We start from the raw sequence: 20,654 nt of genomic DNA, 5'->3' as shown, positions 1-20,654 counted from the left end.
ATTGAAAAGCTTTGAGACTGAATTAATAATCTCATTACATGTAGCTAAAGATAACTTTCCATTACTTTTTAGTTTTACTACAAACTCGGCACTTTTTTTTCTGAATTCATACATTTCTTGACTAGAAATGTCGAAATTGTCGTTGGGGATCTGGTTATTTGGATCTAAATTGTTCATTGTTTCAATGTCATGTTCTAAAGTTGGATCATTTCCATTATCATGAATTGATTCTAAATTTGACTCCTTTTCGCTGTCATGCGTTGATTCTAAAGTTGACTTATTTTCATCCTGAATATGTTTCGCTTCAACCTGCCACTTAAAATCTTTATATAAGTGTTTCCTAACATGATCTCTAAAATTTAAAAATCTGTACAGAATTGAATCACAAATCGGGCATTTCCAATTAGTATATTTTTGCAAAAGTAAATGTTTATATTTTAAATGATTCCAATGGAATCCCAATCCTTAGTTAATTCAGCAAAGCAAATAGTGCACTTTACCGAATTATTTTCTGACGCAGAATTAGTTGCTGGCAAGGTTTCAGGGTCAAGAATAATTTCAAATTGTGGGTCGACAAATTGGTTGTTCAGAGCCCCTAATATCTGGAGGCGATGTCCTAAAGACGGAATTACTTCAATCAAATTGGTAACTAATGTTCCCGACTGATGTAATGTTTTGAGAAGGGAGTCATCAATAGAATTTTCTATAGGAAATTAAGAATGAAATGTGTAGAAAAATTTTATACATGAGAATATAATAATTAAATTGTTGCTCACCTTGTAGCACTTCTTTGTACTGTCCTAAGTTTAATCCCTCGAGCACGTTATCTATTACGTTGAAATTTTGCAGTTCCATTTTTAAAACAATTTTTAAAAAATGATTAAAGTGAGAGGGACAATGAAAGGCTTGCTTCAACAAAAAGAGAGTGGCAAGTAAATCCAAACCGCCACTTCTTATTTGGGTATTTATCATTTAGTTTTAGTACGGATGGGCAGTACGGGCACTCAACCTTGTCATTGAGAATAAATACATACAGCAACAATGAGATGTGTGGCGTATGCGTACTTTAATTAAGTGGGAATGCAATATTTTGGAAACATGAATTTCAATACGCAACGTTAATTTAATTTGAATACATAGAATGCTGCACTAGTACTAACAAACAGTACGGATGTATCTGTTAACATTTTAGTACGGATGCATACTAACTTATTTTTTGCCGTGTATGTATGGTGATTTATTGATTCGATACCAAACGAAAAACACTGAAGGTATTCGTTATTTCGTAATATCGTAAAATAGTTTATGAAAATAAAACAAGGGGTGAGGTTGTGTAAAATTCGTAAGCGTAGTAACGCGATTTTCGATGACAAAATCTTACGACGCTTACACAATCTCGTAATAGTCGTAAGTTATTTTACGATACGAAGAATACTAAGGATACGATGAAATAATACCCTCACTGTTTTACATACTTATTAACAAAAATTGAGCCTCCCAGAACCCACGTTAATTTCAAAATTAGGGAAAAATGCAGTACCACTTTATCCTAATAATTACCCTGTTCATTCAATCAATCCAAGCCAGATGGCAGTTTAGCAACATATTTCGTGGTTGTGATCTTCACTTCGTCACAAATAATAAGAAATCTCAAATCTCCCCCACGCTACACGAAGTGCTGACCCGCCATAACAATTACTCGCCAATACTAGTCGGTGCACTAAGGCGTCCTGTTGAGCTAAATGTTAGCACGATCCAACATTTTTACAGATTTCGAACCCTCCTCGTCTTCGTGGATCTTATCGAATCGGCAAAAACAGTGCACCCCAGCTATTTTCTCTGGGCGGTATTACGACGTTCCCTCGCCGCTGATTACATATTCGCACATGTCGATAATTCTGATAACAGATATTTTCAAGGGTTACATTGAAGGACTTAGCCTTCCAAAATTAGTCCTTTTCAGCCTAAATTCACCAGAATCGGTGTTTATACCATGTTTACTTTGTCCCTCAAAGACAGGTGCGTTAACCGAAGAAAAACTTACCCTGAAGTTCATCCTTCGTCAAGTTGATGTATCGTGGGACGCGCAAAATTTAAATCTTCGGGGGAAAATTGTGCAGTACCGGAATTCAAAACGAATCCAACACGAGGGTGATTGCACCCCAGTTTTAAGACATTTCTTTACCATTTATTCATCCGAATTTTGCCCGCTAGCCACCCTCGGACAAAAATTTAACTTCACTTATTCGTATTTTAGAGAAATCAGCAAAAATATTCAGAGAGATATGATCGGAACTATAAACTTCAATTCTATTCTTTCTGATGGAGCGCTGGACCAAATGCTAAAACTAAATTTCGGTCTTCTCGGCGTGAATTTTGAAAAATTCGAATTTTCCGTCATTACCGTATTTCCATCCGTGACGAACAACTTTGCAACATTTCTGTCACCATTCGACACAACGACGTGGATTCTTTTAATCTTGACATGCATAACAATTTCAAGCTTAATCCCGATTTCGGTTTCTGCTTCTGGATTCAGTCACCCCTTTGTTTTAAAGAAATACATTTCCGACCACCTTTTTAAGGTTTCCGCCATGCTTTTGGGGCAAAGTGAAAAAGGGGAGAGCGCAAAGTTGTTTGGGAATAGACGCGTAGCTGTGATTATCTCGACCGTTTGGTTGTTTGGGTGTTACGTACTGATGGAAAACTTGTACCAGGGAGCATTGTTTTCATTTTTGGCGGTCCCAGAATTTCCCAACGTGCCCCGAACCGTGGAAGAATTAATGTCTTGCAAGCTTCACATTGTTACGACAAGCTCGTTCGGATTTTATAGCGCTGGAATGAACGGATCGATGCGAACCATCACATATCACTCGACCCTTAAGGGTGTCACAATTCCACAATTGAAGATTGAGGCAAGTCCCGCGTATCGAAGGTCACTTGATTCCTTGGATAAGAGAATTGTCTTTGTCATCCACATCGGAACCTTGGCTGAAGAAATAATTCGAAATATTTCAAATTCAAAACCTCTCCGGAAACATTTCGTAACGAGTGAAACCTTTGTAATAATGAATGCTGCAGATGATTTAGGATATTATACGGAGCCGATAAGATTTTTGGGTAAGCGATTTGTCATCGATGGCCGACGTGGTGAGGCAGGTTTTCAAACGACCACTGTAATGAGCGGATATAGAAATTTCATATTTCCCCGTTTTTATTCGAACTACATGAGACTGGTAGAATCGGGGTTAGTTGAGACATGGCAGCATTTGGTTAGGTCATCAGACCGACTTAAAAAAATGAGGAAACATGGGAATGAAACGTTTCGAAAGTATTATGCCCAAATTAATAGTGGTGTTAAGTTCCCGCCAGAATTTGACGAGTTTGCCCTAGTCTCCTTGGAAGCTTTGAAGTATGCCTTTGCCTTGTGTGGGACGGTTTTGTGTGCAGGTGTGATCAGTTTTGTATTCGAGTGGAGGATCAAAAAAATTACCATGATTTATGAGAGGGTGGAGGCAATTTTTGGTGATTTTTTGACACGGAAAGTGAACTTTTTTCGGTTAAAGATTTGGGGGTGATTATCGCTCGAAAGATTGTCAGATTTCAAATATGCATATCTTTATGGGTAATCATGTGCATAAGTTAACTTCTAAATTCTAGGAAATATGTATGTAACAATAAATACGATAAACCGTAAAAATCACAGACCGATTAGCTAATTCAATCCGAATGATTGTGGGATAGAAACTGTTGTGAAGCAAAAAATCAGCAACACTGTTAATAAATTTCGACGCCTCGATCAATTAAACATCCAAAATTTGATTGAATTTCGAAATTGAAATGTAATCCCGCAATCACCAAAGTATGTATTGTTATCATGTTTAAATCTTATTTGAAGAAACGACCAGTTTGAATCTGGTTGAATTTACCGACACAGTTTTCTTGGGAATAAGTAAATGTTGCTACAGGTCGCATTTGTTTCGATTTTTTATATGTCCCTGATTTCGACTTGAGGATGACGGGAAAGCGTGTTGCTAATAAATAGTTGGAGGAAAAGCATGGTTAAATATTCAAATCCACACCTGTAATTTATATCTCGTGTACTTAAATTGGTTTTTAAAGAGACGAAATCTCTGCTGAATAAAGTAGGTAAGTAATTTGTTTAATAATTCTATCAAAATAATTTTAACTGTTTTTGGTATTTACAAGTAGATGCATCGTCTATGACATAAATTCTATTGAATTTTTAGAAGCAAATTCAGTACTTCAGAAATTTATTATATATTTATGAGTGGCTGCAGGATAAATACAGAAAACTGTATATTACAGTTTTTGTTTTTCCGTTCAAAGCAGATGGACATTCCGATATTTATGGAAATTACATAATGGAATTTTAATTTCAAACAAGTTATCTTTCCAGTGACAATGGTCCCATTTGGTATTTATACATTTACCAATAAATTTGTACATATGTAAATGTACCCATACACCCCGCATTCTATATCTGTACATATATCCGTCCAACCCGTCTTTTTATTTCACCTGAATCGACAACAACGCAGAAATTGTGTAATCCATAATAGCATAAATAACTCCAGCCTTCATATCCATCGTAAAATCCGTAAATTTCAGAGATCTCAAACCCATCGACATTTTAACCGGCATGATAGATTTGATCCTTTTCTCCAGTATTTTACTCCTGTACCTATCACCACCTGCTTTTCCAAGAATATTCATCTCCCTCAATTTATCCATAACCCCATCCAAACCCCGATTGCTTTCAATCAGAGGTTGCGCAACCTTCGGAAATCCGGCCAACGTCAGGACCGACAGGGTTGCAAAAATCAGATAAAATATCAAAGCAAAACTGTGAAACATCTTGATCGTGGCAAAATTCGAAGGAACTACGACACAGAATAGCGTAAAACAGCCTACGCTGGTGTAATTCATATGTTGAATTCGGCCATGTTGACTAATTATGTTAAATCTACTAAAATAACGGCATATTTGGTCGATTTCCGAGAAAAAGGAGGCGTCACGTGGCACCTTGTCGAAACGTGAGACAATATCTTCGAAAACGGCGCAATTTCCGATGCATTTCAAGACCATGTAGATCACGTAAAAGGCAAACATTCGGGTCCCCTCGAAACAGCAGATGAACATGTAGAACAATCGGAGAGGAAAGATTGCCAGTTTGCTGGTGGTGTTGAAGGGCTGGTTGAAGGCGGATAAGACGAACCGGTAAAAAGTGTTGGGCGGGTCGACTCCGAGGTACACGAAGAAAGGGTACCAAACCCAGGGAAAGATGGCGTAGTAAATCATTACCGCTTCGAGGAGAAGGATCAAAACGCCCCTTAATCGTGGTGTGTTGGTAAGATTATTTTCTCCATCTACGAGTTCGAAATTAAAATAGAACCATTATCAATTTTTTGCAAAAATGAGGGAAAACACAATTTATATCTATGTCCTGTTCAGACGACTCGATAATTAATTTGAATTGATTTCATATGTATGAAGGTTTTTGATTAATATAGAATTAAGGTTAAAAGAAATTAGGCTGCATGTGGGATAGTATTTATGTATGTATTACCGTTTAATTTACCAGATAAATTGGACCTTTATAATGCTGCAGATTAAAAGTAGGTATGCCATGTTAATCTATTTCGTACTACTTGCTTTTTAATAAAATTTCCCTTGGGTAAGATATTGATTTTATAATTGTGTCTGGTAGCAACCTATGATAGGTTGCTACCAGATTTATGTAATGGATTACCTATGTATTAAATTTTTATGATTCCCTATAGCAGACGAATATTTATGTCGAGTAGTTTCCAATTTATGAGTTTATTAGCGAAGAACATTTAAAATCAACGTTTCAACTTTGATCAGCCTAGGACAAATTTCAAAATTTTAGAAGAAAATATAGAAATTAACCTATGTAATTTGATCGTCGCTAATGGTTCCAGTTATCAAAAACTATAATTTAGATACTTTGAATTTGCAATTTTCATGTCTTTGGAAATTATAGTACTGAATGCTCATAAAGTTTAAATCTTAACCTTGAGAAATTATAGTGTCAAGGCAATTTTATTGTTCAATAAATACATAATGAATTTTGTCTCTTCGGGATATAGATATTTTGAAATATATCGTTTTGTGTATTTAAGGGAAAAATATCTTAACCATTAACCTTTACTTACTTACCTTTAGCAAAAAGGATTTCATAATTTACACAAAACTGGTTAAAATTTGTCACTTCATCTTCCAAGAAGACGTAAATCCAGAGAAATATGCTGCACCCAAAAATAGCCAAAATCAGGATAAAAATAACGAGGAATATTTCCACCGTTGTCACCGAAGAATCTGACGTCGCATCTGGAACAAAGTTGAACCAGAAAAGACACCCCAAAGATCCCAAGAATGCGGTTAACATTGAGAAACCGACACAAATCGACCAAACCTTAAAAGCGACGCTGTTTCTGGTCAAATTACACATTCGTTTCTTTTTCATATCGAAATAAAACGGATATTGCCAAAGATAGCGGTACGCTTTGCAATATGTTCTCAGTACGAACCAAGCATTTTCGTAGTCCATGATTTGAGATTACTTGTTCAGCCAAGAAAGGGAAAAAATTGAATGAGAAATATCGTTCACTATGCTTGTAGAAAGAAATTGTTTTTTCTCCATAAAATATTTATTGCTAAGCAATCTTCATAAATATTAGAGTAAGTTAAAAATTTGTTGGCAATAATAATGGTTTATAGGTATGTTTTATAAGCCGAAGTATGTTGAGGGCAACGTCAAGATTTTAATAAAAACCATGGAAAGATAAAGGCAAATCGATTCAGGATTCGGTAGGCCATACATACATATCTAATTATACAACTGCAAATTTATATATGTACTCTTCTTGTATGTAGGTATACCTACATAAAGTTTTTTTAAATTACATACATAGACATATGTATGTATGTAATCTAAAAAATTGAGAAATCCCAAATAATTTTGTTTGTCCGTGCTACTGTTATTTATTATGCTTATCACAGAATTTCTGTAATGATAATCAAGTATATAAACATAAGGATAAAATGCGAAATATTGGGTCATGCATAAATACATGTATGCATGTATATAAATATGTATGTATGTATTTACTGATAGTGCATTCATGATTTTGAAATATCTGATTTAATAATTCCTCGTCCGGATAGATTCGAGTACTCTGAAATCCTGATTTTAATCCATGAGATGTACATATTTGAGTTCAATTCGATTTCAATCCGATCACATTCTAATCTGATTTCAATACAGAAAATGCTCAAATTGAATTTGTGCGTAACAGTAATGTTGACGTCATTGGACAAAAATACCACTCTCATCACTGCGAAAACATGAATATGCCAACAACATGAATTGAGTAAAATATATCTTATGCACATATTACAGTATTCTTAATTTGAAATACAGAATTAAAAGCGTAAGCATGTTACATCCGTCATTCTCATCTCACTTAAAATGCTGCCAAGCATTAAATGCAGTGTTACATACCTAAATACAAGTATCTTCTAATAGTGATGTATATGTATGCGTTTATGACAAACAATTTACAATTTTCATCACTAGCCCTGGTAATAAATAGCTTACCTCTCGTCCACAAAATTTGGACGGTTTGATCTTCAATTTGATTCGGTTGACAATGATAATTATTGTCGACTAATTTGTCTTAGGTCACAACTGACAATTGATCAATTAACAGGATTAATCCCACTAGCCGATAGAAAATCTACAACCAGCCGATAACCAATTATTATCATTTTGGTAGAGCCTGAGTCATGTGATTATCTAGTTACGTCATTTTAAAAATACCAGTGCATTAATTTGTTTCGTGGACTGACATTAATTGTAAAGCATTGTCACTGTCAATCCATTAAATATTGACGTTTTGTATCAATTTAGTTTCAACAAATTTCGGCATAACACTCATCATTGGATAAAATCATCATCAGTAGTGGATAAAATGTACTTCAATTAGTTACTCCAATCAATCACGAGATAAATAATTGGCAATTATATTTTCCACTATTTTTGGGTGACTTATTTGATTTGTTTTACAGCCTAAACGAAACAGTCTCTCCCAATCTCGTAGTCATGGAAAGCTGCGCCTACTTATCGCCTTACCAACAACACGCCGAATTTTTGGTTGGCATGAATTTCCACCAAAAAGTTATCACAGCGTCGGACTGGATCGTTCCGGGATACGATGCCTACTCTCAAGCCAAATTCGATCCCGGTTCACCCACAAATCTCTCATTCACGGGAGGAATGCATGTCGAAATGCTGAACTATTTACGTGATGCACTGAATTTTACCGTTTCGGCAGTGTTGGCCCCACCAATTCGATACATTCCAGGAAATGAGACAGGAATTTTGCCTATGCACCGACTGGGTGGATTTGCGGAAGGTCTGAACCAGGGCAGCATTGACGTCGCAATTGGTCCCAATACCGTCCTGATTGAACGAGTGACGGGACCGGATGCTCTTAAATTTTTGCATACGATCAATACACCCAGGTATTTGGTCAACCTGCTTTCATGAACAATGTATATAAATTTTGTGCTTAAATGAATATCTAAAGTTTATTTAAGGCCAAAACTTCACCTTGAAATGTTCGGTAGTAAAATTTGAATCCTGTTACCATACAACCATTTGTACATTGTAATAAAATTCTCAGCATTGCTATAAACTAACAAATATCATATCAGTTTGAAATAAGAAACAGAATGTCCTTATGCTCAAAATAGACTGTTAAGAAATCCTTACCTTGCCAAATCATAATGGTAACAATGCTTTCGTTGACATCCAAATTGAAGTGAGAAAATTGATACCATAATCTAACAAATTTGAATTTCCTGGAAAATATTATCACTATTAGGTAACAAATTCTATATAATCATCGCAATATAGCATGTTAGCAATTCCGTAAAGTAATAATTGGTCACTACTATGTACAGGGTGTTAATAAAGTCCGATCCCATTTTTCCTGTAAAAAAGTGAAGGCTAGTATAAAAAAAAACTACCCGTGATACTTACAAAAAATGTTCGACATATTTACCTTAGTATTTGGTCTTGTTACCATTTACTTTAACCATGCCCTCAACTCTTTGTTTAAGGCTCTGTGCTAATTTTTCCAATGTGCCTCTGGAAATCGAATTCCATACATCTTGAACTTTTTTTTACTAGCTCTTCCCTCGTCCGGGGTTGTGGCTCTTTGTATACATTTTCCTTAAGTATGGACCACTGGTTCTTCAGGGGATTCAAATCTGGGCCGTTAGCGGCCCACACCCCCTTGCTCCAGACCGTTGAAACTTGCGTCTTGATGAGACTCAAACTCGCTTTTGCTGTATGGGCTATAGCACCATCCTGCATGAAAACTATTTTTCTTTCATTCGGAAATATTTCCTTGTTCCCCATGCTATCGAAATAGATAGGTAATATTTTTTCCATATAATGCTTTGCATTGACTGATTGGCCTTTTGGTATGATATGTAGAGGGGTCACGCAACGTGCACAAAATCCACCCGCTACCATAACTTTAAGCCCGAATTTTGGGATCGCTCTTGATGGTACATCCGATTTGTTTTCTGTCCTGTAACGAACATTTTGTTGGTTCAATTTTGGATATAGTTCAATAATAGATTCGTCAGTCCAAAGGATGTGACTGCGCAATTCTTCACCAAGTCTTTTTTCACTCAAATGGGCACTTTTCTGAAGGAGTTCTTCAAATTTCAGACGGTCATCGATATATTTTTGTGACATGAGAGGTTTTTTTGGTTAGTTTGTAAGCTGTGTGACCCCACTTCGTAGTTTTCACAAATTTTTGCACGGTCACACAGTTAATTTGCTTCTTCTTCTCTTTATAGCGTTTTGAGTCATTTAACTCCCTTGCTCAATTACGTAATGAACTACCGGTTTTCTTGCAAAGTCTGTTTTTAATCATTCTTTTTGTGGTAGGTGACACCTTTCTGGGTCGCCCTGGTCGCTTTTTGTCGTGGACAAAATTTTTATTCTTCCATTTCCAAACAGTTCTGCGGCTGCAGCCCAATTTTTGCACAATTTCTGTAGGTTTAAGCCCCTGCTGATGCAATGTTTGTATCTCAACTCTAAGATGCTCATGACTTACACGTTTAGTTGTTCCTCCCATGGTAAAAATTTGAAATAAATAACTTCACTGGTTCAAAAGTTCCAGCTGAATTTGTAACAACCACGCTCCAAAAAATGCATGGGATCGGACTTTATTAACACCCTTTATATTTTGATGGTACAAATATTTTATAGACCTATTCGTGTCGTATTTCAGTAAGACTCAGATAATCAGAAAATATTTAATTAGCAATTTAATCATAATTTTTATCCACAGGCCGATCGCGTTTTTCATGCAACCCGGAAATTTTGCAATGAAGGAGACGTTTTCACACATCTTCAGTCCAAACTCTCTGCTCGTTATTTGTGGACTCATTTTTACATCACTTATTTTAATGGAATGCATTCACCGGGTCGAAATATTTAGTAATTTCAGCGGAAACATAAATTCCGAGTCACATTCTCCTGTTGTGTTTTTATTTTCCATATTTGTCCTACAGAGTCAGAAATATCCAGAATTCGAAAGAAAATTGCTGAGTGTTTCATTCAATACAATTATTGTATCATGGTCACTCTCCGTTTTAATTGTGTATGTTTTAATCTCTGGAAATCTGCTAATATCCCTGGTCCATGGGGGTGACCAGATTCTATCATTTAAATCGTTGGTAGCGCATGGCTACAAATTTTTAAAAGACGACAGATTAACGGGATTACAAGGCGGTAACGGATTTGAAGTAAGTAGAATAAATTATTTCGTACATTTCTATGGTTGAATGTTAAACATAATATTATTATGGCTTGTAAGTACTTAATATGGGAGCCTAAAAGCTGGCATTTAAATATCTAAACTATATAAAGCAGGCGAGTGTATCGCTGCTGGCTGGCTGGCTGGGTCGGTGGCTTAGATGAGAAGTTAGCCTCTCCTTTTCTCTCTCCACTCTGCAGAGAGAACAGGAGAGGCTAACTTCACTAATGTTGGGGTAACGGGCTTATCGACGGGCCTATTTTGCACGTCGATTGACGGGCTTCTACACTAGTTGAAAATATAAACCGTGACCTGTGGCAAAACTACGTTTTTAATATTTCCATCTCTTGACGTGGGTCAAACTTTCCAGAGCAGATTTTGAAGTAAATTTTGTCTGTCCTTCGAACATTTTCAGGTTGCCTTCCAAAAGTTTGAAAAAATAGAGAAAAATTCGAAGACAAGTCACGGAAATTTTAAAAATTTGAAATTGCAAACTGCCTATTATGTACATAGGTACCCGTGGAAATTGTGGCCATACAACTGAACGCTTTCATCGCTCGGTTCACTAAAAATGATGGAAAATCGGTGCGATCTACAGCGGTTGTGACGCTGGAATCATATTTCAAATCTGAGGTAGAAAACAGTCCAGAATTGGAGAGGACAACATGTGAAAAATTATCCACCGTGTTTACTGCTAATGGACGCAATCATGTCGCCATGGTGGTTAAAAAGGGAGCTCCACACGGGCAATATTTTAATGTAAAGTGAGTCGTCTACCAATTTGTCATGCGTATAAATTTGCAAAAATTCGCAGTGATCTATGAGGAGTCTTTTTAGGATGCTGCAAATGATAGAACGCGGAATTCTGTGGAGGATAAAACACTTGTATGGACCCAAAATTGAGTTAGGATGCCGTAAAAGAAATCTTGTCGAGGATACAAAATTTGAACCAGTACAAATATCTCACTTGGGAACGTATTTTATCGCTTTTGTCATATCTTTAGTTATATGCTTCAGCTTTTTTGGAGTGGAGGTTCTGATTAATTATATATTTGATAGTGGATAAATGTTCATAATTACAGTTGCATATTACAGGTCACACGTATGTAAATATATCCATTTGTATAATAATATGCGAGTACGATCTTTGAGATGGACGCTCCATTTGAATATATTAAATAGTATATTTTTCCAATTAGATGCATATCTATATTGGCACAGGTTTTAAATTATTTACATATACGTCGTGTATAAAACCAATTTATAAATTAAATACTTAAGTGGATAAAACACATAAGTCTACCTTGTGACATTCACAACTAGGAAAAAAATATAAACACCTAGATCAAATTTTCTGCAAATTGACATGTATGTAACAAGTGCTTTCCCGTTTGCTTCATGTTTTGCGACCATATACATATGTACATGTATACGTAAAATCACAATCTTTTAAAAAAATACACCTTATAAAATTGTGATATTTTCTAGTCCTCCATCCCCTCAAATATCTTCGTCCCTCCGAGTGACCTTGGCAACTGGTCGAGGTCAAAGTATTTCAATAACTCGGGCTTCCACACATTCCTGTTTGTTCCGTAGATGAGAAAGTGGTCACTGATTTCCTTAGGAACGAGGGACACTGCCAGTTTAACGTATTGCTCGATCGTCGCAGGTGCTGAATAATTACAGAACATTTTAATTAATACAATACACACACATAATTGAGGACTACTTCGTAAGCCTAAAATTCATATCGCAACAAATATTTTGGAAATTTGTAGTTCTTTTCACATCCCTGCAACACTGCAGCAAGTTTTCGCACCTACATACTTGCTTCATAACATTACGAATATCGATACATTGTGTGCAAGCGATCACGAAAATCTTGAAGCACTTATGGAGCATACCATTAACTGCAATTGTTTTATCCAAGCATTCCGGATGATGGTCGAGGAATGAGATAAGTGCCCTTATCAAGTATGGCATGCCTGTATTAATTATATAATATTATATATAATTATATATAATTATATATGTTTGTCACCGAACATCGGGCGCAGGTATGTTGGACAACGTTGAGTCCATCCAAATTCAAGAGGAGGTTTCCACGCGAGATATTTCCGTACCGTTGGGCCAATTCGTGCACCAGTTGGCAGGCCTCATCAACGCCTTTGTCCACGTAACGCAGATATCTTTCACCCTTTCCTTTCAAGATGAGCTTACGTATGTCGAGATGTTTCACTTCGATTAAGGCGTCTGTGTAAAAATTCATAAAACATGAATAATTCACACATTTTGTGAATAGTGGGGAGTACATACTCACGAGAACTTTAGCATACATATAGTCAATGGAAAAAGTATTGGCAACCCCCACGCCAGCTAAATAAAATTGGCTGTAGCCATGGAATGCATTATACAATTGGCATGAAAATTTGTACGCCTTTAGCAAATATAATGTAGTTTTCGATTATAATCATGTTTTAATGATTAAAATTAGATTAACACAGTTTTTAAATAATTTGTTGGAAAATTTGCAAAATTAACCCGCAAAAAGTATTGGCAACCCTTAACTTAAAAAATTATAAATCAATAAAACGCAAATTTTATTGCGACAAACTGCTTCTAGTAATACATATCACCTCCCCTCGACATAATAAGAGCAGAAATACGCATTGTAATTGATTGGAAAAATCTTTTTATAACGCTTTTTAACATGTCTGCCTAATCTTCATTTGAAATTTTGTCCAGCTCGTTTTTTGACGAGTGGTTTTCCATCAGTCTCTCCTTTCTCAACCCAGACAATCAGATTCACATCGGTAGACTGTGCAACCAACGAGAGAAGCTTAACCTCGTAGATCCCCAAAAACTTGCATTGCTAATTTGGCTACATGTTTGGGGTCACTGCATTTTTGGAACATTAAATTCCTTCCTAGGTCAGGTTTTTGCAAAATAATTTCAAATTATCGCTTGGAATGATTATTTAGACCTCATTGGTCATAACTTCATCGATAATTACCAGCTAACTACGCAACGACCTAGTCATTCAACCCCAAACCATAATCGATCCTATTCCGAGCTTGACTCCCAGACGGCAGCATTCATATTTGAGGGCCTCATTTTGCATCCTCCAAACTCTAACCATCGAACCCGCACCGAATAAGTTAAATTTACTTATGTGAGACCACTAGACCCTTCTTCATCCGTTGGAAGTCTATTTAGGGTGGTATTTAGCTGATTTAAATACCTTGAGTTGGTTCGTTTCGGGGGCCTTCTCTTCTATGGGGCTACTGGACCCTAAAACCCCTTGGTAGGATTTTTGATTGATCACCATATTGTATGAAATATTGACTCCACAGTTGGTTCTCAAATTCTAATTGGTTTTGGATGTTGAAATCTTCCGATTTCAAGTAATTTGTTGCTTGATTCATCATTTGCCTTTGGGCGAAGGTGACATTTTTCTTCCACAACCATGGAAAAGCAGAAACTAAAATTGCCATTTTATATTTCTTGGCTACATTTCCAATAATAAATATGAGAAAGTATGTTTTCCATTGATTTTTAGATATCCAGGTTTTTTTTGCGAAAAATAAATGAATATTTCTTGCCGCGCCAAATATAACTCGTTTGGTGTCGCCATTTTGGTTTCAGACAACACAACTGCTGACTTAAAATGTAGCTATCGTCATATTTTGTCACCTAATTAACTTACCGTAATGAAATGGGGTAGGTGATTAAGAATATTGTTCCGCGTAATTTGGCCACATGTTGCCAATACTTTTTGCGGGTTAATTTTGCAAATTTTCCAACAAATTATTTAAAAACTGTGTTAATCTAATTTTAATCAATAAAACATGATTATAATCGAAAACTACATTATATTTGCTAAATGCGAACATATTTTCACGCCAATTGTATAATGCACTCCAAGGCTACAGCCAATTTTATTTAGCTGGCGTGGGGGTTGCCAATACTTTTTCCATTGACTGTAGCTCGCAAACTGAACATGGGTAACTTAAATTCGGGGTATTTACGATAAGTTTGCAGCAATAGCGATATTAGGACAATAAAAAACACTGTCGCAAGTTCACAAAAAATTGACTTGAAAACTCGGTTGCAAACTAGCCTTTCTCCAAGAATAGTATTCAAGTAGTTCGCAATTTTCATAAAATTATGCTGCGATGCGAACATGTGACATCGTAATTAATCTTCAAACTTGTTCCTAAAATGCTTGCTCGAGAACAGAGATTTATTGTTTACAAAACAGTCGCAGTGTTTTTAAGATGTTTAAGCAGCGATAAGCTTTATATTTTATGAGTTAGTTTGTAATACGAAATTTATAATTGACGGGAGCCACCCATTACAAACTTTATCATATTTCCTTACATGGGCGCCCTAACTTGTCCTTTCCCTCGACGTAATATCGAATATCGTCATTCCACATGTCCGACCAGTCCTCGGAGTGAATCGAATCCATTTTCTGATTCTTTCGCCACTGTAAATTCTTTAACGGAAAAAGCAGGATTAAATATTAATTATGCCCAAAATCGCCAAAAATTATTATTTACCCGGAGGAGCCTTTCCTCAGCCAAATTAACATCAAAGCGACTCGCTAAAATTGAATCATATATATGCATATATATTTGCAATGCACATATATAATATTCTGTATTTTATTTTGCAACTTAATTATTTGCATACACCTGAGCCATTTCACGAGATAAAGCTCCGTTTTCATGTAGTCCTTTGTAATACTGGGAATTACTCTCTCTTTAAACTGTGGAATAAATTGATAAAATTAGTGGATTTATGTATATATTTTTTTGTAAACTGTTTTTTGAGATTGTTACTTAATTGGCAAGGTAAAAACCTACCTCATCCAGTAATATTTTTTGTTTAAGACTCAAAGTAACATCCTCCTCGAATGTTGCACTACTCACTTTCAATATTATAAAGGACACTATTATTGCAAATTTTGAAATCATTGTTTCACCAAAAAAATTAAACTATTCGTATTGACACAGATGTTGATATAAAAGTATGTATGATTTGCAAATTAAGAAATGCGAATAAACTGGTAAAGTATATCAAGTTGTAATAATACATACAGTTTCCTGTATGGAACTGGACGTACATTCACGATTGACCAGTAGAAGTTGGATAACTTGCATGCTGTTTTTTCCTGATTTTTAATATCTACATACCTATGTGCATATGCCCTACCATATTCGCAAGTTGCACCGTGATAAAAATCTGGAATAATAAGAACATGTACATCTTGCTTTGTGCAAATTTTTATATAAGATAAAACAAGTTATTGCTTTATCGTGAGAACGTTGAACGTGGCAATCGATGACTTACATATCGAGTTGCTTGGATTCAAAAGATCTGTATATTGTGCTCTACAATAAATTCTACGAAGCGTATTTATCCAGTATTTAGGGGCGCCACCCGGTACCCCCCCCCCCAAAAAAAAAAAAAAAGTGGACTCCCTAGGCGGTTCCCAGCTAGCTTATAGCTAAAACGGGTCTTGTTCCGTGGATGCCTAAAAGATTAGACTTGTATACATATGCACATATCTATGTACATATATACTGATATACATAAAATATTATTCTAAATACATATGTATCTGTGCTCGCAGGGGTTATAAATTATTTACATATGTATGTACATACAGTCAATGGAACAAGTATTGGCAACACTCTGTATGTCAAACACGGATGAAACCAATTTATAGAAAATTTTCTGGAAAATCGACACAATAAATATGTATTCCGCCGATATAATTTTGTGCAGGTTTTCGCGAAAAAATCGCGCTCTTTTATTAACCACATTTTGATATTTCCTAGTCTTCCATTCCTTTAAATATTTTCGTTCCCCGAGTGATCTTGGCAACTGGTCGAGGTCAATATACTTCAATAACTCTGTCTTCCAAACATTCTTGTCGGTTCCGTAGATGAGATAGTTGTCACTGATTTCCTTAGGAACGAGGGACACGGCGAGTTTTACGTATTGCTCGATCATCGCAGGTGCTAAATAATTGTGGGACATTTTTATTGATAAAGTATACATAATTGAAGAGTATTAAGTGAACACCAAAGTTCGAGATTTACAACATAAAAAAATTTGCGATGAGAACATTAATTGGTAACTTATTAATGATATAATTCACTTTGCGAATTTGTCATAAATACCTTTTGCGTTTTATTTTATTTTATTCACAACATTGCGAATAAGATCAGTCTGATGGACATCTGACAATCACACTATACGCAAACAGTAACGTTTCCAACGTTTTTTTTACCGCACTTTAGAAAAATCTTTAGAAAAGTCTGGAGCATACCACTGACTAAAATTGTTTTATCCAAGCATTCCGGGTGGTGGTCCACGAACGAGATAAGTCCCCTTATCAAATATGGCATGCCTGTATTTCACACGCAAAAATTTGTAATATATAATGATTCAATTTAAAAATGTAATTGCATAATGTTGAATAATTTATTATTTTACATCGGATACAGACATGTTGGACGATATTGAATCCGTCCAAATTCATGATAAGGCTTCCACGCGAGATATTTCCGTACCGTTCGCCAAATTCGTGCACAAGTTGGCACGCCTCATCAACGCCTTTGTCCAAGTAACGCACATATCTGTCACCCAGTCCTTTCAAGATGAGTTTACGTATGTCGAGATGTTTCACCTCGATTAAGGCGTCTGGTCAAATAATGTAGATAATTCAGGCATTGCAAACTATTTGGCGTACAACTTTCGCCCATATAGCTCGCAAATTCAAAATAAATATTAAATATATGAACAAGTCAACCTATGTAAGTTCAACAGAACTTGCGGAGCTTGCACAGAAAGTATTTGTGACGAGCAACGTTTGCAAAAAAAGCAAAGTTCGCAAAAATGGGAACCATATGTTGCGATGCAGATAAGAAGAATGTTTCTATTTATTTTACAGAATCGGAAAGGAAGTTGAGTCAGGTGCGATGCGAATTTAGGCGTTGACGTGGACGTGAGTAACCCCATTATAAATTTTATCATAAATAATTACTTACACGGGCGTCCTAATTTATCCCTTCCGTCGATGTAATATCGAATATCATCATTCCACATATCCGACCAGTCCTCGTCGTGAATCGAATCCATTTTCTGGTCCTTTCGCCATTGCAAATTCTTTAAAGAGAATGTGTTTAGATTTTAGATATCAAATAAAAAATGTACAGCACATAAAATGGCGCAAATTATTTAATTATTCACCCGACGAAACCTTTCCTCAGCTAAATCAAGGTTGAAACGACTTGCTAAAATTGATTATAGTGCATGAAATATTTAAATATTCTGCATTTTATTTTGAAATTAATTTATATATATACATCTGAGCCATTTCACGAGATAAAGCTCTGTTTTCATATAGTTCTTCGTAATACTGGGAATCACCCTTTCCTTAAACTGTGCAATAAATTGGGGCAAAATTAGTCTAGTCTTTATGAATAATTTTGTTTATGAAATATTTTTGACGTTATGAATTTTCAACGTACCTCATCTAACGACATTTTCTGTTTAATGGTTAAAGTTACATCCTCCTCAAATGTTGCACTATTCACTTTCAATATTATAAAGGACACTATTATTGCAAATTTTGAAATCATTGTTGCACCAAAACAGTCCAGTTAGTTATGTGTACGTATCGACACAGATATGTTTGTCTAAAAGTATGGCTTGCAAATTAAGGAAATGCGAATAACTGGTAAAGCAAAATCCAGTTTTGATAATAAAAAATGTGGACATAATTTTCTGGACGTCATTTATTCAAGATTGAACAGCAGACGCTGGCTTATTGGCATGCTTTTTTCCTTATTCTTAAATACTGTTACACAATAAAGTAAAATATTCACTAGCAGCACATTGATTAAAATGTGGAATATTTAACAAGAACATAGGCACATCTTGGTTTGTGCAGCCATGCAATTTTGTACATATGTAGATAGTAACTTATTTAAGCGTGAGAGCAGGGCGAACACGAACGTATGCACGTACATATTTATGAATTACGCGAAATCATGAGAATGATGCTCGAGTAAATATGCATACTCTAAAATATAATGTTACCATTTCGAAAAGTAAATGCACTCTACATATTTATGCTCGAGATTAAACTATGAAACTATACAAAATCCAGACTTGTCCTTATTCTTCATCACTTAACGCATGAATCTGTATAGCCATCTGTATACGGTATAATATATAGATTCATGCGTAAACGTTACTCTGGATTTAGTGTAGTTTAATTAATATAGAATTCGGAGTGAATTTAGTTCTGAAAAGCGTAAGATTATTTTTAAGAGTGTATTTTTTCATTAAATTAATAAGTTAAGACACACTTATGTAGTAGGTGTCGAGGTGTGAGACTCGAAGATAAATATAGAACCTGGCAAAATACAAAATTTGAATTCATTGCATTCGAAAAACAAATACGATGATCGAAGTCGCCAAAGTTTGAAAATGATTGGACTTCAATTATCAAAATGCGGGGTTGTGAAAGTCGTCACACATGTAAAAGAGAGTTAATTTGATGTTAATTTTTAATTATTCTACATTCTCCAGTTTTATTAATAAAATTTCTGGCTGCTATAAAACGACATGTTGACTGACAATATTTGTAAAAAGTTGATAACACGGAAAAGCTTACAAGGGACACTCACGACCTGTCGTTTGAGTCCAGGGTACCCACTATATTTTTTAGAATCTACTAGGACCCCAGATGAAGGATTCATTCATATTTCCGTGTAAAACTCATATTTGACGCCATGGCGTGGCGCCAAACTTAAAAATTTGCATTTTCGACCAATTTCAAACCCCCATAACTTTTGCAGTTTATGTCAGATTTTCACAATTTTATGCTTAAAATGATCACAAAAGTCTAAATTTTTGAGAAAAAAATAAAAATAAAAAATTTCTAATTTTTGAATTTTTTTTAGCATTTTTTCGACGAAGCCCCATTTTTAAGAAAATTACGAAATTTTGCGAAAATTTGAAAGCAATAATTTTGGAAAAAATTTCATGGAATAAGAAAGTCGAACTCCTTGTCATGATTTTTGCCAAATATTTTGAAAATCCGTCCAGGATTTCAAAAGTTATGGCGGTTTCAAAAATAAAAACATTCAAATTTGGCGAATTTGGCGCTACGGCACGACGCCAAATATGAGTTTTACACGGAAATATGAATGAATCCTTCATCTGGGGTCCTAGTAGATTCTAAAAAACATAGTGGGTACCCTGGACTCAAATGACAGGTCGTGAGTGTCCCTTGTTAGTACTACATACTACCAATCAGATTTAATTCATATGCATGCAAATTTTTAACATTTCATTTTTGAATATTAGCTCTAATTTCGCAATGATGCTAACATATCTATTCCAACTTCCAAGATTAAAAATTAGACGATGAAGGATAATGTTTGCAAGCTGCACAAAGATCAAAATATGGAATAATAAGAACATTCATAGGTTCAGTTGTGCAATTTTGTAGGTAATAACTTGCTTTAGTGTGAGAACGTGGTGATCGCCTTCTTGTCCATGTACATACAATATACATACATTTGTACATATGCGTGTATGTATACGCAGTTGTTTTAATTAAACAAAATAATAAAGCGCATAATAATAAACCTAATATTCTGTATATACGTATCTGGGTATTGAATAGTATATTGTTCCAATTGGATGCATACATGCATATCTATATGGGCACAGGCTTTAAAT

General features: G+C 35.4%; 2 protein-coding genes across 2 annotated transcripts; both read right to left on the bottom strand.

Moving 5' to 3' along the window:
• Positions 1-12,050: 12,050 nt before the first annotated feature.
• On the bottom strand, positions 12,051-16,052 carry LOC110857356 (protein real-time). The gene is made up of 7 exons (XM_022105960.2): positions 15,755-16,052; positions 15,582-15,657; positions 15,449-15,492; positions 15,267-15,384; positions 12,933-13,139; positions 12,791-12,871; positions 12,051-12,558 (listed from the first exon to the last, which is right to left on the bottom strand). Exons 1-7 carry the CDS (start codon positions 15,863-15,865, stop codon positions 12,371-12,373), a joined length of 825 nt encoding a protein of 274 aa, XP_021961652.2. The 5' UTR covers positions 15,866-16,052; the 3' UTR covers positions 12,051-12,370.
• A 346-nt stretch (positions 16,053-16,398) lies between these two features.
• On the bottom strand, positions 16,399-18,720 carry LOC110857405 (protein real-time-like). The gene is made up of 8 exons (XM_022106004.2): positions 18,431-18,720; positions 18,266-18,341; positions 18,150-18,193; positions 17,948-18,065; positions 17,394-17,600; positions 17,227-17,307; positions 16,662-16,915; positions 16,399-16,425 (listed from the first exon to the last, which is right to left on the bottom strand). Exons 1-8 carry the CDS (start codon positions 18,539-18,541, stop codon positions 16,399-16,401), a joined length of 918 nt encoding a protein of 305 aa, XP_021961696.1. The 5' UTR covers positions 18,542-18,720.
• Between the last annotated feature and the right edge of the window lie 1,934 nt (positions 18,721-20,654).

Source organism: Folsomia candida, unplaced genomic scaffold (genome assembly GCF_002217175.1).
Source record: "Folsomia candida strain VU population unplaced genomic scaffold, ASM221717v1 Fcan01_Sc018, whole genome shotgun sequence".
Classification (NCBI taxonomy): Eukaryota; Metazoa; Arthropoda; class Collembola; order Entomobryomorpha; family Isotomidae; genus Folsomia; species Folsomia candida.
The sequence above is the reverse complement of the archived record's forward strand: the minus strand, read 5'-3'. Positions and strand labels throughout refer to the sequence as shown.

Bases quoted from the DNA above. Each gene is read 5' to 3' on its own strand.
- LOC110857356 (XM_022105960.2), bottom strand. From the start codon at position 15,865: ATGATTTCAAAATTTGCAATAATAGTGTCCTTTATAATATTGAAAGTG. The intron at 15,658-15,754 runs GTAGGTTTTTAC...TTTATTCCACAG, and splicing joins AAAAAATATTACTGGATGAG to TTTAAAGAGAGAGTAATTCC. The intron at 15,385-15,448 runs GTAAATAATAAT...TTTCCGTTAAAG, and splicing joins CTGAGGAAAGGCTCCTCCGG to AATTTACAGTGGCGAAAGAA.
- LOC110857405 (XM_022106004.2), bottom strand. From the start codon at position 18,541: ATGATTTCAAAATTTGCAATAATAGTGTCCTTTATAATATTGAAAGTG. The intron at 18,342-18,430 runs GTACGTTGAAAA...TTTATTGCACAG, and splicing joins AGAAAATGTCGTTAGATGAG to TTTAAGGAAAGGGTGATTCC. The intron at 18,194-18,265 runs GTATATATATAA...AATCAATTTTAG, and splicing joins TCTCGTGAAATGGCTCAGAT to CAAGTCGTTTCAACCTTGAT.